The following is a 16,015-nucleotide window of genomic DNA, read 5'->3' on the forward strand; positions in this document are numbered from 1 at the left end:
CCTGTAAAGCTTTCTGAGACAGCACAGGACATCTAGATTACAGTCTGTCTAAGATATTATGGCCAGCCAGAAGTGACAGCGTGTTACTTCAACTATAGATTGACTTAAACGGACACTAATACAGTTCAGGGCTTGTTTTAAAATTGTACGGATCACATTCAGGGCACCATGCTCAGCTGTTCACCTTCAGCACTGCTCTTTGCGCCATTTCTCAATCTGAACTGAGGCCTTTTGGTCTTACCCCCCTCCCCCCCATGTGTTTGACTAAAAGCCATTTGACTGAAATGTTGCTAATATAGCTCACAAGCAAGCACCAAACGGGGAGCATTAATCACAAATAAATAGCAAAGACCTTGAAGCCGTTCTGTCAGCCCAGAGCAGGGACGTACCAGTTGCCTAAGCAACCCTTTGGAGGCATTTATGTTTAGATTTTCTTTTACGCTGTGGTGCAAGACTTGGAAAAATTTCCAGGCAACTAACAGAAAAGTGCCAAGCCCTGAATGATTGTTGACAATAAGTTCAGCGGGTGGACATGTTGATCATCCACACATTGACAGAGTATCTGTGATTGCTCAGCTCTGTAGCAATTTAAGGGAATGGCCACAAATAAATATGATGTACGACAGCTGAAAGTAGATTTCTCCCCTTATCGGAGTGCTTAATCTTATAATATAACACAGATACATCAATCCAGTGGTTCTTCCCAAATTTATTTTGCAGTCAGTCCCATCAGATGTACAGTATGCTCTTCACATGATCCATGACCCGACCCATGCTCGGATGTACCCATTTAAACCCCAGTGCGTCACAGCTGTGGAAAAAACATCAGGGCCACCTTACTGAGCCTGCTGCCTGTGTGGCCCATACCTGGATAAGTGCCAGAAGATGTATGGATGGGTCGATGGAAGATGCCTTTTAATCACGCGCCACTCTGACCCCTTTTTCCAAGATAGCTGTACTTATACTGCACTGTTCCTCATTCCTGAATTGGTATAGAGAAACCACCGGACCTTTTATCTGCATTTTTCACCTAAATTTGAAAAGGGGTGTATATAACACAGTGTGTGCCTCCAAAAACTTTAAGTCACAGCACAGTCAGGGGAAAAAACACTAGTAATACAAACTAGACGCTCCGCTGCGCTAACGTGAGCATGCTATCATACTTCCTTTTTTAATTTTCATTAACAAAAAAGAGGAAGGAGGTTTGTTTTTGTTTTCAGTAATTTGACACAGGACTAAGAGTAAACAGAAATAACAGCTGATACTATGAACACTACTTGTGGGTGAGGCGTACTCAGTGTGTCCTTTACTGCTGGGATCATATAGGGCTGCTCTGCAATCAAACAGTTGCTCCTCTTTGCGCAGAGGGGTCAGCAGATAAAATGAGCAGCCCGTATTATGTAACATATCTGCTTTAAAGCGGGCTCGTATGAGTGTCCGCTGAGGATTGCAGCAGAACGTCAGATGCTCAGGCTACTGATCATCATGCTACCGCAACATCCAGGCTGTGCTAATGAACACATACTGTAAGCTGCTCCGGTTACCAAAGCGTTCCACTGTAGACATTCTGAATTGAAATTCTACACGTTCGAGCTTCGAGGGATGAAAGCCGCAACGCTGCAGTGTCGGCCATTGTTCATCATATAAGCCGCAGGTGCATGTTGTGACATGTAATTCATTAAGAGTCACTGTTTGAGTTTGAAACGATCGAGCAGGAACAGTAGAAAGCACAGCGCCGTGTGTTTCGTCCGCGTGCCCTCTCGCTCTCCCCCTCTCACTCTGCAGGTACACTGTACTCTCCCTCAAAGGTTAATAGACACAGGTTCGGTACTCTAGACACTGCTCGTCTCACCCATTATTCCAAATGTCAGCGGTGTAAATGATCAGCGGTGTGCTTATCATCGCATATTATCTGGGTAATTGCTCTCTGACAGCCATATTTGTTTTGATGGAGCATTCGTACATCGATAACCTTCCCCGCAATCAGTTTAATGTTACCATTTTAGTCAGGTTACAGAAACATGCTCTTCATGTACCTTTGACATCTAAATGAATGCATTACATAAATAACATGAAGCATATCATTTGTTGGGAGTTTTATTTCCCCCTTTTGCATAATGTACGGCTGTAAATTGGGAAAATCCATGCCTTCTTTCTGACACTTTGAATTTGTATCTGAATGGAATGCTCCTCTACTACTACTAGTAGCAGTGCAAGTGTCTGAAGCCTTTATGACTGATTTGGTGGTTTTTTCTTTAAATTAGCTGTTTTTGATTTGTAATATGAAGAGCATGAATGCACACATTCAGTATATTACATGAGCAGCTTTCACATGTTTGTCGTGTCTTCTGTATACACACTGTTACACACTGTTAGGGACAAACATTACACAAGATGACTGCATTATAGGCCCTTAATATTATCTCTGGTGCAAAGCTGATTATCCACTAAGGGTCTGCTGAAAAGAGGCTCATCAGTGGCAGAAATTATGGGTTAGGGTGAAATTGTCCAATAAGATTTGCTTACAAATATGAACCTCATGGTGAAGCTGAAAAGTCAGAGAATCACCAAAGTAATCAGGATTCATCATCTGGGCATCATGAATGCTGCACAAAGCTTTGCTTCAATTTGTCCAGTAGAGATAGAGACAGAAAGGAGATGTTTCACAGAATGAGTGAAAACTTTGAGCTGCTGGTGGCGTTAGAGGAAAAGTTGGGATCACCAACATCATTAGGATGCAACCTCTGGGCACTATGAAAGTCTGCTCCCAAGGCTAAACATGTCTATCCTGTATGCAGCTAATTTAAGACTCACAACACAAGTGTTTGTGTTGTTTTGAATGTGTATTTTTTGAATTAGTAGCTGTGATATATACATGCATTTTAATTCAAGTCCTAGTGTTGCGAGTATCTAATGTATGTGTGTACAGCTGAGACGTGAAATGCACCAGTCCTCTCCATGCTGTCGTCCTTAACCGTGACCACCCTTCCCTGCGTCGCCGTGGAGAGGCCAGTGTGGAGGGAGTCCTCAACCAGCTGGTCCTGGAGCACCTCCAGCTTGCTCCTTTGCAGTGGGGTGAGTCTCTCATGTGTGCGCCTGCGTGCGTCTGCATATGTGTGAGATTATGCGTCGTGATCACACACTTACACCGCTGTCATGGTTGAGAATTTGTGAACTCCATGTAACAAGTTCGTTAGCATGAAATCATTGACTTCACTGGTTATGAAGTGGCAGAAAATAGTTCTAATCACGCTGTGGCTGTGTCGTTTTTAACATATCGGACCTCGTGTTATGTTTTCTGCGTTTGCCTGCCAATCAAAGCTATCTATGTGTCTCCATAACCATCTCTTTACCTGTCAGTTAGTGCATAAACCTTCAGAACTGGTCTCAAGCCATGTTTTTTATTTGCATTCATAATGGGCTACAGGCTATTTTGGAAAAGTGTAGACAGCAGCTTGGGAAATGTGTGAATCACCGGGGACGCACAGAATTTGTAGGAGCACTCTTCGGTCGCACCATCTGCGATCATCCTCTGAAATCACTTTTGATTTACTGCGGATGTTTGTTTTCTGAGATTCCCGGCCTCTCTTTGGGCACTGCCAGCATTTTGATTAGTCAGCTGGGGCTGTCCTGCCTTTGCAAAGAGAAAGCAATCTGCAAAATGAAGCGACAGCAGATCAAGCATGGAAATGCAAGAATCTGTTGAGACAGAAATAGGGGGGATCAAGGCAGATACCTCACCGGATTCACTGTTCTTCAGATATTTCCGCATTTGACATGCACCTCCTTCTGTGAGGAGATATCCTCAAGAGAAAAGCTGTTGTGAAGAGGTTTGAGATGTATCTGTCTTTTGGCTGATATTCTACATTATGTGTGCAATCTCGGTGCAGACAATTGCAGCAGGGGTTATTTCCTCGTGTCTTCGGCGAAGGCGGTGTTGCAGTTCCAGTCCAGTTCATTGCAAGCCTTGCTGATTATGAGCCAGATAATTTGCCTCAGCCCATTAGGATGCCTTTATCAGGGCTGCAAAGACTATCACAGGCTCAATTACGGTATAGTTCAAGCATTTCCCCTGTGTCTAAAATCAGTAGTCCAATTGAACGCTCGTAGTACCGTAGTCTCTGTAAGCCTCACATTTAAAGAGACACTGTCGATAAACTTGCGTGTTGAAAATGCTGGATTGTAGTTGTTTTTAACTGCTGCAGGGTCTTTGGCCAAGGCTTGATGTTGTGTCGTTGTTTGTTTCGGTCATGTCTCATGTTGGCATTGAGACTTTACAGTGATACTCTGGTTTGACATGATAGAAAAAATACTACTTTTTAAAACTCAGTGCTGCTCATAAGTGTAACCCTGTTTTTTTATTTTTTTTTTTACACTGTGGATCAGCACCCATCATTGTTGGGGTAACGCATTACAAAAGCAATGTATTACAGAAATATGTCCGTTTCTCCTTGAAACAAAGATATCTATAACAATATTACACATAACACATCAAACAAAACACTACTGTAAAAACTTACAGCATAATTGCTCCATATTTCAGCAAACTTGGAAACTTGCTATAGAAGTGTGTGTGTGTGTGTGTGTGTGTGTGTGTGTGTGTGTGTGTGTGTGTGTGCATGCATGCATGTGCCTGTCCAAAGAGAAGCACGCTCTGTTCTGCCTGGGTTGCAAAATGTAGATGAATATGTTTAATTAGTGCTTTTAAACAAAAATGAATTAGCCATCAACCTCATGTTTACGTGTGTATTGTCGGCAAAATGGAGTGGTTACACCCGTGAGACACGGTCGAAACGCGAGCCTGCGTGGAGCCGATGCATACAGCTGCAGAGATTAAAGTGAGAGCGAATCTGTTGCATGAGACACGCGAGTAGGAACAGCACATCTGATAAAGGTTGGCAGCAAATTCCCAGTGAAAAGGAATCATTACATAAGCTAGCATTGCCATAGAGAAACTCTAATATACCCGTCATGTATAATGCTAGCCGTACGACTGCACTTATGTAGTGCCTTCAGTCTTTTGCAAACCTCATGATGATGGTATCATGAGCTGCTGTCATGCCTACTTTCTTTGCATCCTACAGGATATTGTCAGACTTTGAAGCGGTTGCAGAAAGCGATCTCTTTAACAAATGTCATTTCCGTGACCATAAAACATGACAAACGAATGTGGAATTCTTTATAGATTATTGCAGTTCCTGATGTGAGAAGGCAGTGTGAGATTTGCACTGTTTGGAAATCCAAGTGTTTTATACTTCACAATAATCTTGATGAGTCCATTAAAAAAATATAAAACATTCAGCGAATGTAAAATGAGTCATCTTTGCACATGCAGTGTGTACATGTGCTTCTCTGGAGCAGAAGTCAGTCAGGGGAGTCATTACCCCCCAGTGCCGCACATGGCAGCACCATGGCATTATCCAAGGATGAGGACAATAATGTATTTCTGTCACAGTGTTGTGAACAGTTGAGCAGTGTCTGTTAACCTCTGCTGCTCCACTATAAACTGCGCAGTGTGGCCTGAACATGCGTGCAGGCAGGACTCCACAGAGACGAATTATTGATGGAGACTGTGTGTGTGTGTGTTCAGTTCAAAACCGCACACGGTTTGAAAATCTCATCCATGAGCAGCATTGGTATGAGTGTGTTCCATACCGCTGGTTTGAGTGGTTTCATATACGGCACAGATCCACTTGTGTGATTGGCTGTGTTGATGGTTCCTTAGATAATCCCAGAAATGCTTCAGCGCCACTCCACAGTCGACATCCAGCTGCCAAGCATACAGTAAATTTCTTGAGGACCGTCATTCCGCGGCTTTCTTTCAGCCTCTCTGCTTTTTCTACACACGCTCGTTTAAAGAAGATTCTAATCACTTCCACTCCTGCTGTCAGTCAGAGTGCACGAGCCCGGGGCGTCCTCCTTGACGTGTGGTCTAAGACGCATAACATACGAGTGAGACGAGGGGCCAGGACGGGAACAGCTGGTACATGTCATCGCTCCTCGATCTGGGAGACCACCTGTTGAAATTTAAGGGAAAATAAGTTTTTTTTATTTTTCCTGGATGTCGGTGGAGAACACTGACGAAAGAACCGTGCATACTCACGCAGGCAGTGTGAGACTCAGACGTCTTCCTGGGCTCAGCCAGCCGCGTGTCATGAGAAGCTTGATTCTCCTTTGTGATTCGCTGCCATGGAAATCTATGAATATTTGATCACGTAGGTTCCAGTAAATAGAGAACATGGAAAGAGCCAGAATCTCTTTTATGACACCGTGTTTGTTTACAGGCTCATTATTATTATTGAATGGGGAGCAAACAGAGGCAATTAGTACACGATTCTCCCTCTGGGCGGAATCGGCCCCGCAGTCGTATCAGCTGAGCCGCTTTAATATAAGATCATATATGATGAAATTCACCACATAATTGCGAGTGAATAATGCAAGTATTTGTTTTTAATTACAGTCGCAGCCTTTTGTTTCTGCTGAATTTCATTCTCGGGGTTCAGAGGATGGCTGTAATTCCGGGAGTGGGCTAGAATTTAAAGCGGATTACTTTTTATGTTGATGTGGTAAGCTTGTTCGAGGAAAAAAACAAACAAAAAAACAACAGAACAAATAACAACAACAACAACAACAAGAAAACAATTGGACACCATGTTTTCCACAAACACAAACAGAGATGAGAGGACTGCTTGTTTATGCCGTCTAGAGAGCGCATCTCCTCGAGTCCTTTTTTCCATAAATGTGTGGACAGCTTGAACAGTATTTTCTGCCTGTGTTTGTTTGATTTCACCGAAGCTACAATTCTTCAAAAAAGCCTGCTTTTTCTGCAAAGAAATTAACATTAATATCACCAACTGTGCCTGTAATACTGCACACAAGGCACATTTGCAGCATAATCAATTTATGGCGAGGTTTTACACACCAAGAAAAACTTTGTAAATAAGAGCGATCACACCTAAGACTCCTGTAATTGGCATTAATATAAGTTTGGATTGATATTTCTGAGCGTGACTACAAATTCTGAAAGGTTTCTACAGAGTTTCAGTGCTTTTCATCATCATTTAATTTTCTGCTCTGGCAGTAAAAGTCTGTCTGGAAGCCATTCTGTCATTCTGTCACAGATCGTGAAAAAGAAGTCCACTAAACTGTATACATTGAGCGTGGACTTCTGTTGAAAAGGGTAGACAGCTTTACAAACAGCGCAAATGTCAGCCGAGCAGCCTCGGAGAGTCTCAACTATTGTTTTTCAGAAGGTTACTGGCTGACTGGGTTAATTATTTGTGACAAAGTTGTATCACGCTCCCCAGAAATATAAGGGCTACCTGTCATCCTTAAAACTGAGGAACTCGGAGGGAAGAAGTTTGATGAGGTGCTCCGGCATGAAACACATGAAATTAGGGTGTAGATAACAGCTCTTTTTTCCCCACAGGAAATATTTTTCCCAGTTCCTATCAAGCCATGCTTTTCCTCTTCTGATGCTGCTCCAGTGCCACATACAGTGGGCAAATACACTGTTTAAATAGGACGACAGGGTGACTGAATTTCTCAGGGAAATGCCTTCAGATTAAATGCTCAATCTGTACCTAACAAACTGAATTAGTCCAGTCCAGCATTCATCAGAAGCTGATTTTTAATTTTGAATCAGTTAAATATAGATTGACAGATGAAAAACTTTTGCAAGTATATAATTAAAGGTACCCTGTGGATTCGTCTTGCAAACAAATAAAGCTATGATTATGTTTTGTCTTTCTCATCAAAACACATTGTCAGCATGTTAAAAGCATTTCCTTCCTCATGAAACATTTTTTTTTGTGTGTATTTTGAAACATGCTGGTGCATTACTACATTTCGTGGCAAGTTACTGCCACCAGCTGTCACTTGATGCAATAGCGTGAAACAGTCGGTAGGAATGTGTCTCGCAGTGCATATCAAAGAGTCATTGAAGCTCCATAGAGGTCAAAAAGCCCACAGAGCATCTTAAGTACAATAAAGAGAATTATTCTTACAATAAGAACTTTTGTTATTGAAATCTTAGGAGTCACTTTAAACAGTTTATCATTTCTCTTGCCTTAATTCTACAGGTGTTTGACAACCCACAACACTCCAACTCTGCATGCTAGTGAATGAGATATATGAGTATTGATAATTGTAAATGTCCCATTATGACATTACAACCCAGCCTCCAGCCCGCTTGTGAACGACTGAGTCTTTCCAGGAAGCACCTTTCATATCCAATCATGATACTATCACCTGTTACCAATCAACCTGTTTACCTGTGGAATGTTCCAAACAGGTGTTTTTGGAGCATTCCACATCTTTCCCAGTTTTTAGTTGCTGCTGTCCAAACTTGTTTAAAACGTGTTGCTGCATCAAATGCAGAATAAACAGATAGTTACAAAAATCAATGAAGCTGATGAGGTCAAACATTAAATATACTGTCTTTGTCCATTCTGTTTGGTTTGTTTGACACAGGGTTGTAAACTGGCTAAATACTACAGAAGTTTTACTCATTACAGTATTTAACCTTTATTTAGGCAGAAACTCTTTTGAGAAACATTCTCTTTTAGAAGAGAAAGTAGAGTAATTAACACATGATCACATAAAAAACACACAGGTTATGGACAAGATATGCACATAACAGTAAGATGTGAGTCATGAAACAGACTTCAAAATGGTTACTGGAAACATTTTTGAATGAGGTGTGAAGGCAGTGTTTCCTAATTAGGTTTGTTTTGCAAGTTATTATAAATCCAGAGTTGAAAATGCAGTTTTGCCAAGTTAAAAAAAAACAGACTCAGTTCCACTTTCAGATGTCTTTATCAGTGTAACCCTGTTGCTGGAAGATTCCCACTTCCCTCCACAGTGGTTTTAATGCCAGAACAGGTGGTATCATTTGTATTTTTGCAGCCTGGCATTATGTAAATACCCCCATTGATTACAGCTCCTCAGCTGTCAATTTGATTAAAGCCAAAGTGGTGCGCCTCGTGATAGGAGTCGCTGTGTCAACTTAATGGAGTGTTGCTAAATAAACAGTCACCTGGCCAATCAGATGGAGCTCGCTGAGGGGCTGACACCATCATAGCAGGTTATGATACGGTGCTAAAGGAGAGCACGAGGTCTCTATCACACAGGAAGTGTCCTGACACTTTGAAGATAAGATTAAACAGGGTGAAATTTTTAATGATCCCCTTAGGGGAAATTGGCTTCCTGTAACAGCAAACAGTCGTAGTTTACTCTCAGTAAACCGACTGTAAGAAAAACGGAATTGCTCCATACGTCTAATATATTGAAACACATGAAGTATTAAGCGACATGCCAGCAGTAGAATATGTTAGGACAAATTGAAAAACTTTATTGAATATTTGCATAAAAAATATGCTAACAGTCAGAAATATATGCAATATTTAATTAAATGTTCAGCTTCACTGACAAATGCTATGCAAATTCTGAATATTTAAGTCATATTAGGTGATCAATAAAAAGCACTAACAAGCACTCATGATGAACCGCATTAATTAGAGGGAATATTTAAGCACTGCGGACGGCCTTTGATTTCCAGCATTTTCTGCCTGTTGAGTGCTGTAACCAAGCAGTGAGATGGAAAACAGTGAGCCTGAATGCGGACTTTGCACCCATTCCCCACCCTCCCCCTCTCCCACCATCAGTCTGCCACCAGGAACCCATCTCAATGGAATACAAATTCACCCATGAATGGAAAGACAAATGTTTAGCCTAGCAGAGAGATGGAAAGAGAGGGGTTGGGGGCCTTGCTGTAAAAGGCACAGGGATAATTTAATAAGACAGCGCTTCTGAACCGGCTCACACCGTTACAAACCCCCCCCCCAACCTGCACACACACAGATAGACATTTGGAGCAGTCACAGGCGGTGGCTTTTCAACACACACAGGGGGCACCTCATGGAAAATGCCTTTAAGCTTTTGTCAGGTGTCCAATTGCCATGAGTGCTGCAGATTTGACAAATGGTGCTGCCAAACAGCCCAGACCCGCCTAACACTCACTGAAGTCCTTTTGTGGTGATGATTATTAGAACTACTGACCTGAGAGAGGGGATGGCGGTGAATACATGCATGGCAGAAATGAAAGAGAAGTGTTGTGACGGTACCTGTAACTGGTGATATGTTACATCTGTGAGCACAGATCAACTCAGCACTCCTCTGCACTTATCTGTACAGTTGTGATAGGGCCTGTGGGAGATACTGGTAAGCCTTCCTGAAGCCCAACCTACTGTAGGATGACAGATATCCAGTCTGCCACCGACCTCTGAGGAGCGCAGTCTTCCATCGGCACCCATGTTTCATTTTAGATCTGCTTAGATGATGCTGTATTTTGAGCCATGTGCTACTGTAGACTGTCAACCTGTGCAGGGTGGACTGTACTTCACCTTTTGCCCAGTGCCTCATGAGATCTAACCCTAATCATACCTTAACTATAATTTATTTGCTGCAGCCACAGTATTTCCCCAACCTTAACCTCACTGTAGATGCCATGTGCACATGTTGTAGAAAGTGAGCATTTAAAAACGCTGATGTGGGACGCAGTTTTACAGAATCGTCCGGTATCACTGTTATCGTCTGGTGATATGGTTGTATTTTTCCATTTCCCCCAGTACACAAACACAGACATCACCACCCCACACCCTACCTCACCTCCCACCCATTGGAGTGCAGGTTTGCTTAAATTTGTGGCGAGTGCTGCCCATTTAGCTGACTGATGGACGCTAGGAGGTGCACCGGGTGGGCAGAGGCTGATTTATCTGCTTGTTTTTCAGCTCTGTCGCCCAGACTCTGTCAGTCAACCATCTCAAAGGTCTCCTATTGAAGGCAGTAGAAAGCCAGAGTGAGATGGGAGGACGACACACACCTTTTTGGGAGGCTCAGTCTGTCCCCAGAGCCGGTGTGTGTGATTTACACAGGCTGTGCTGACTGAGATGGGCTAAGATGGGTGTGGGGACGGAGACAGAGATACTCCAATGGGTGATAAGTGCTTAATGATGAGGTGGCAGGATCTTAAAATATTTTTTCTTCTCAGGTAGTCTGAGGAGATGACCTGCAAGGAGGTGCCTATTGTTTTTAAACCAGCTAATTAACTCATTACAAATGTGAGTAATGATTTCTGCACATTGTGCCATGCAGGATTATCACAACACAGGACTGCTTAACAAAACGTTGTTAATACATTTTTTTTTTACCACATTAGGGGAGCGAGCATGAAAGGATCATTTGTTCTACTTTGGCTGGAATCACCAGTCTTATCCCATCACCCTGGTAGCTTTAATGTGGAAATGAGAGCAAAGAGTGCTGCGGCCCACTCGATGATTGCCCACCTAGCCTTTTTTTTTTCCCCTCTCTGGCCCCGTGTGGATCCAGAGTTAGCACATTTAACAGGCTTGGAGCGTCTGTTTATGGGGCATTTATCATGGCTACAGAACAATCCGGGCTGTCACTGTGTCAGTTTGGTTGAGCTGTGGAAATAAATCAGAACTCCTCCAGCCTGCCATAGATAGCTCACCACACTCGCCCATTCATTTCGACCGGTGGGATGGGAGAAGGACGAAAAGAAAGGAACCCCAAGTAACGAGAAGTGGATGCGGTTACACAAAATGCACAGATTAAAGCTGTGGAGATTAGATTGTGGGGAGATCTTCAGGCTCTGTTTTTGTACCAGTGATAAATGTGCAAGGAAAGTATTTGGCCTAGTTGTGTATTTCGGAAATGAGTATGTACTAATGTACTATACTTGTGTGTTCTGCCTAGTAGTACACTTTCATCTCCTTAATTTGTGTGGCTTAAGCATTCATGTAGATACCTTGTTCATTCTAAGAACTAGTGTTTTGCTTGTTTTTTCCCTCCATTTACTAAATGTATTTTCAACTTAAACCTCTTTCTCCCTCTGCTTTCTATCAAATAAAACCACCTCCTTCATTGATTTCTTTAGAGGAAACAAGAGTATCCCCAACGGCTGCCTTTTCATCCTTGAAAGACAGATTACCTGACATTTCTAAATGCAAGCAAGTCCACCCTCTGGTTTCATTGTGAGAATGTCTCGAGCCCCTTGCCACACGATTTCAAGTGCTGCTTAAAGATGGAATATTGTGACACAGCTGTTTAACTTGCTGGAGTACAGAGAAATGAGCATTGCGTGTTATTACATGTGGCTCTGCACCATCACTCCTCAACCGTGGGAAGCACAAACGGATCAGCAGTAAATGTGTCTGATGTTTTTGAGCTAGGGCTACGTCTCTGTCTGCCATAACAGTGGAAGACTATTTTGGTTTCATTCAGATTGCTCATAAAGGTCAGTTGCATTGAGTATGTTAATGAAGTTGAAAGCTAGACGTGTGAAAGGCTTGTTTAGATTTCTAATCAAGAGTTTGTGAAAAGGTTGTAATGCGCAATACACCTGTGGAAAAACACAGTTCAATTTATATTATCCTTGATGTCTGTGTCTACATTTTGACCTCCCCAGTGGATTTGAAAAATCTCGTCACAATCTGAGAGCTTGAAAACTGTAATACAACCTTAAATACTAAGGTTAGCAGTGGTCGCCATAAACATTGATGACAGTGCAAGAAGTCAGGCAAGATTGGTATCAGTAAATCTACATCAGGTTTTATTTTGTCACACAGTACAATGTAGTGAAATCTGGTCTCTGCCTTTAACCAATCTCAGAGGAGCAGTGGGTAGCCACCGTGCAGCGTCTGGGGACCAGCTCCAGTTCTTGGTCAAGGGCTGTGACAGGGGAATTGACCTAATGTAAATGGTGGAAACCCACGCACTAGGAGAACATGCAAACCCCACACAGAAAGGACCTTCTTGCTGTGAGGTGATAATGCTAACCGCTGTGCTGCCAAATCTGAGGGTACCAGACCACTCCAACTGCATGGCTGCATCTCAGTAGTGTTTGTTGTACTCCTGTTGCTACTGAACTTGTTGTGTCATTACATCCTGACTAGTGAGGCTCAGAAAGCATAAGACTACTGCACATAGCGTCATTGTCATCTGTGGACACAGCCTAATTTGCACCGGTTTAGAATTTGCATAAGTTTTATTCCCATAGACCTACTCGGCCTAGACTGGTCCTTAGTGCTTGACCAGTCTTCTCTTGAGGCAGCTGAACAAACCAATTCCTTCGGAGAGCGAGGATATCTGTCACAGTATGTTGAGGACTAGTAATTGGGCCTTATCGGCACCAATTTGCCACCTTCAAACAAGAGGTCAAAGATTCAGGTCTTGCAGTACTTTATTTATTCTGTAACAACCACCCAGGAACATTTTGTGTCCGTGCCCTTGCTATAGTAGGCACTGCTGGTAAGGACTGCCATCATGACAACCAGTACAATTTATCTCAAACTTGAATGGACCAAGCCTTCTTGTGATTATTTATTCGTAGAAAAGGCAGTGGACAAGACTAGTTTTGATGCACTCATCTCAAATCAGTTCTTGATTGATAAGCCTTTTAATAGTAATCATGGCACGAACACACTTAACCTTGCTGGTCCTTGGTGACATGGTTATCATGCCACTTCAGATCAGGGTCAGTCCACATGCCTTTGCTTGCCTGGACATCTGCAGAGCCTGCCAGTCTTTTTGACGATGGTGGGACACGACATAACTCCTCAGAGGGAATCAGAGAGAGGGAAGTCACTCCACCACACTCATCTGTCGCTATTGATCCTCCTCAATGATGCTCTGGTGCCACAGGCTCATAATCAGATCTTTTCCCCACATGAGTGGAGCAGCTCTTGTGTCATTCATAGACTGTTTCTTGTGCCTTCAAATCTGTTTATGTCTCCCACAGTGAAATCGAGGAAGGAAAGAATAAAAAGTTAACTCTTTCCTCATTTGGCCATTCATTGGGTGGAATATAATCTCAAAATTGTTCTACCCAAGGAGGGTGCCGCAGTTACAGGTCAAAACAATTTCAAATTTTAATGATTGGCCCAGAGGTAACTCAACATTCATACTGCACATTGTGCTTGTTTATGATCAGATATTCTCACATGGAATTGTTGCATTATTAGTTAGATATGCTTTGCCTGTCATTGTTGAGTCCCATCGTGGCCCGTCTGTACCCCTTTCTGACACACCATCCGTCTTTTTCTGTGTTGCTGCTAAGAAGATGTAGCAGGTGATCCATCACGTTTGACTGTGGTGCATCAGATGTTGGGCAGCTAGAGATTCACAGGAACAGCAGCCCGCTGACAGGTCTGTGTCAACCCTGTGGGTAACTGACACTTTTTAGTATTCAGTGGACTGATCCTTCTCACGCAACTGACAGGTTTCTGGCCCTGACACGTACTGGCCATCAGGACTCCTATTGAGAACCACTGAGCAGACACTGTTACCCCGTCATTCCCCTCTGCCCTGGAGTGCAAGCAAGAGAAGTGTGTGCACAAGGCTTGCTGTAGGAATAATATGTGACTGGGTGACAGCATGTTATGGAGAGACCTCGAGGGCCATGGGGCATCATTGCAGCATCCTAGTCTGCCTGAAAAGCACAGCGGATGTATTTTGGGAAACGCTTGAAGTGAATATACTGTCACATTGTCACGTCTTTTTCTCCTCTTTCCTTTTTCTTTATTTTATGGAGATGGAGACAGAGTAATTTGACAGCTTAGAAAGTGCCGTCATTGCCTCTCATGGTTGTTATGACTCGGGTCAAATAGAGTGTGCTTGCTGGGGACTGGTATTGTCAAACGATAAAAGCTTTGCAGCACAAGAGATCAATTGAAATGGTGCTGGTAGACAACGTAATTAATCAATCTGAAAGATTATCAGCAATGGTGCCTTTCTTCATAACACTGACTGCAATCATTAGCTATTTTTTTCTAATTGTCACTCATTAGCTGTAAGCAAAGGCACATCACCGGATTTGAAGTAGAATCGTTAATAATAAAGTCTAAACATCCAGGTAGGAAACAACAAATTGATGCAGACAGCTAAACAACTTAAACTGAACTGACCCCATTAAAAACAACTAAGGCAGAATATCTGTTTTTCAACAGATTGGGTTCTGTTGACAGTCATTAATTAACAGTCATTTGATGAATAAATCCGCAGTAGGTGACACTAGAGCCTAAGGAATTTGAAAAACATCATGAAGTAGATGAACCATGTTTTAGGCGGTTCTATGGTCTATTATCCGTTTAAAAAATTATCCAGATAAACTGGTGGTGATAAGGTACACTGCCATTCAAAGTCATTTTGAAATTTGCATTGATTGATACTTTGGCCCCTTGGGACCAGCGCAACAAGCTGTAAATGCAACACTGACATATTATCACCTGCTTAAGTGCTGATGGCATGGCATGTCAGCAAACAGTTGCCTACACGTCTAGCAGGCATGGCACAACATTAGCCTTTATTTGGTCTTATTTTTCTGACCACGTAGGTCCAAATTCAATCTTCCTTTAGTTCTGTTTTGATCTCCACCACTTTGCGAGAAAATATCTGGCCCTCAGCTGGCTGCTAACTTTATCTGTCTGTCATTTGGTATTGGGCAAGTAGCATCTAGTAGATTTGTTAGTTCACTCACTGAAAATAGCAGCCTGGTGCACTGGTGAGTGCAGTGAGAGTGAACCAAAACACTGACTACATTTGCATAAACAAAATATTCCATTGTTTAAATATTGCTGTTTACATGCAGCCATGCGTACTCCAATTAATATAATGACAAATGTCGCTATTCGTTGTGGTATTTGTGCATAGCTCATAACCTGTTGATATCTAAGTCGTTAATAATGTTAAAAAGTAGGTGTGTTTCTCCTTCCGACCAGAAATGTGGGCAAGTGTTTCAGGTACACTTTACACAGTACCGTCTGAAATCTCTGCTGTGTGGGGATTTTTGTCAGTCATGGATGACACAAAGAAGATATGTGGTTGTGAAATGAAGCAGGAGACGGTTACTTGAGAAGATTGGTTTTTGGCAGCAATATTGATATTTGACCAAAAAAAAAATCATTTCACATCAAAGCCCTTTTATTCTTTGAGATAC

General features: G+C 42.5%; 1 protein-coding gene across 3 annotated transcripts in view; it reads left to right on the top strand.

Moving 5' to 3' along the window:
• Positions 1–16,015, top strand: part of trappc9 (trafficking protein particle complex subunit 9) — a 182,991-nt gene that overhangs the window by 118,443 nt on the left and 48,533 nt on the right. For 2 of the 3 annotated variants that reach the window (XM_076753979.1, XM_076753980.1), the window contains one exon: positions 2,985–3,075. In XM_076753979.1, the coding sequence (XP_076610094.1) occupies positions 2,985–3,075 (91 nt within the window). Of the gene's footprint in view, positions 1–2,983; positions 3,076–16,015 lie in introns of all 3 variants that reach the window. The other variant, XM_076753982.1, reaches the window with a different exon arrangement.

The sequence above is a fragment of the Chaetodon auriga genome, chromosome 17 (assembly GCF_051107435.1).
Source record: "Chaetodon auriga isolate fChaAug3 chromosome 17, fChaAug3.hap1, whole genome shotgun sequence".
NCBI classification, from domain to species: Eukaryota; Metazoa; Chordata; class Actinopteri; order Chaetodontiformes; family Chaetodontidae; genus Chaetodon; species Chaetodon auriga.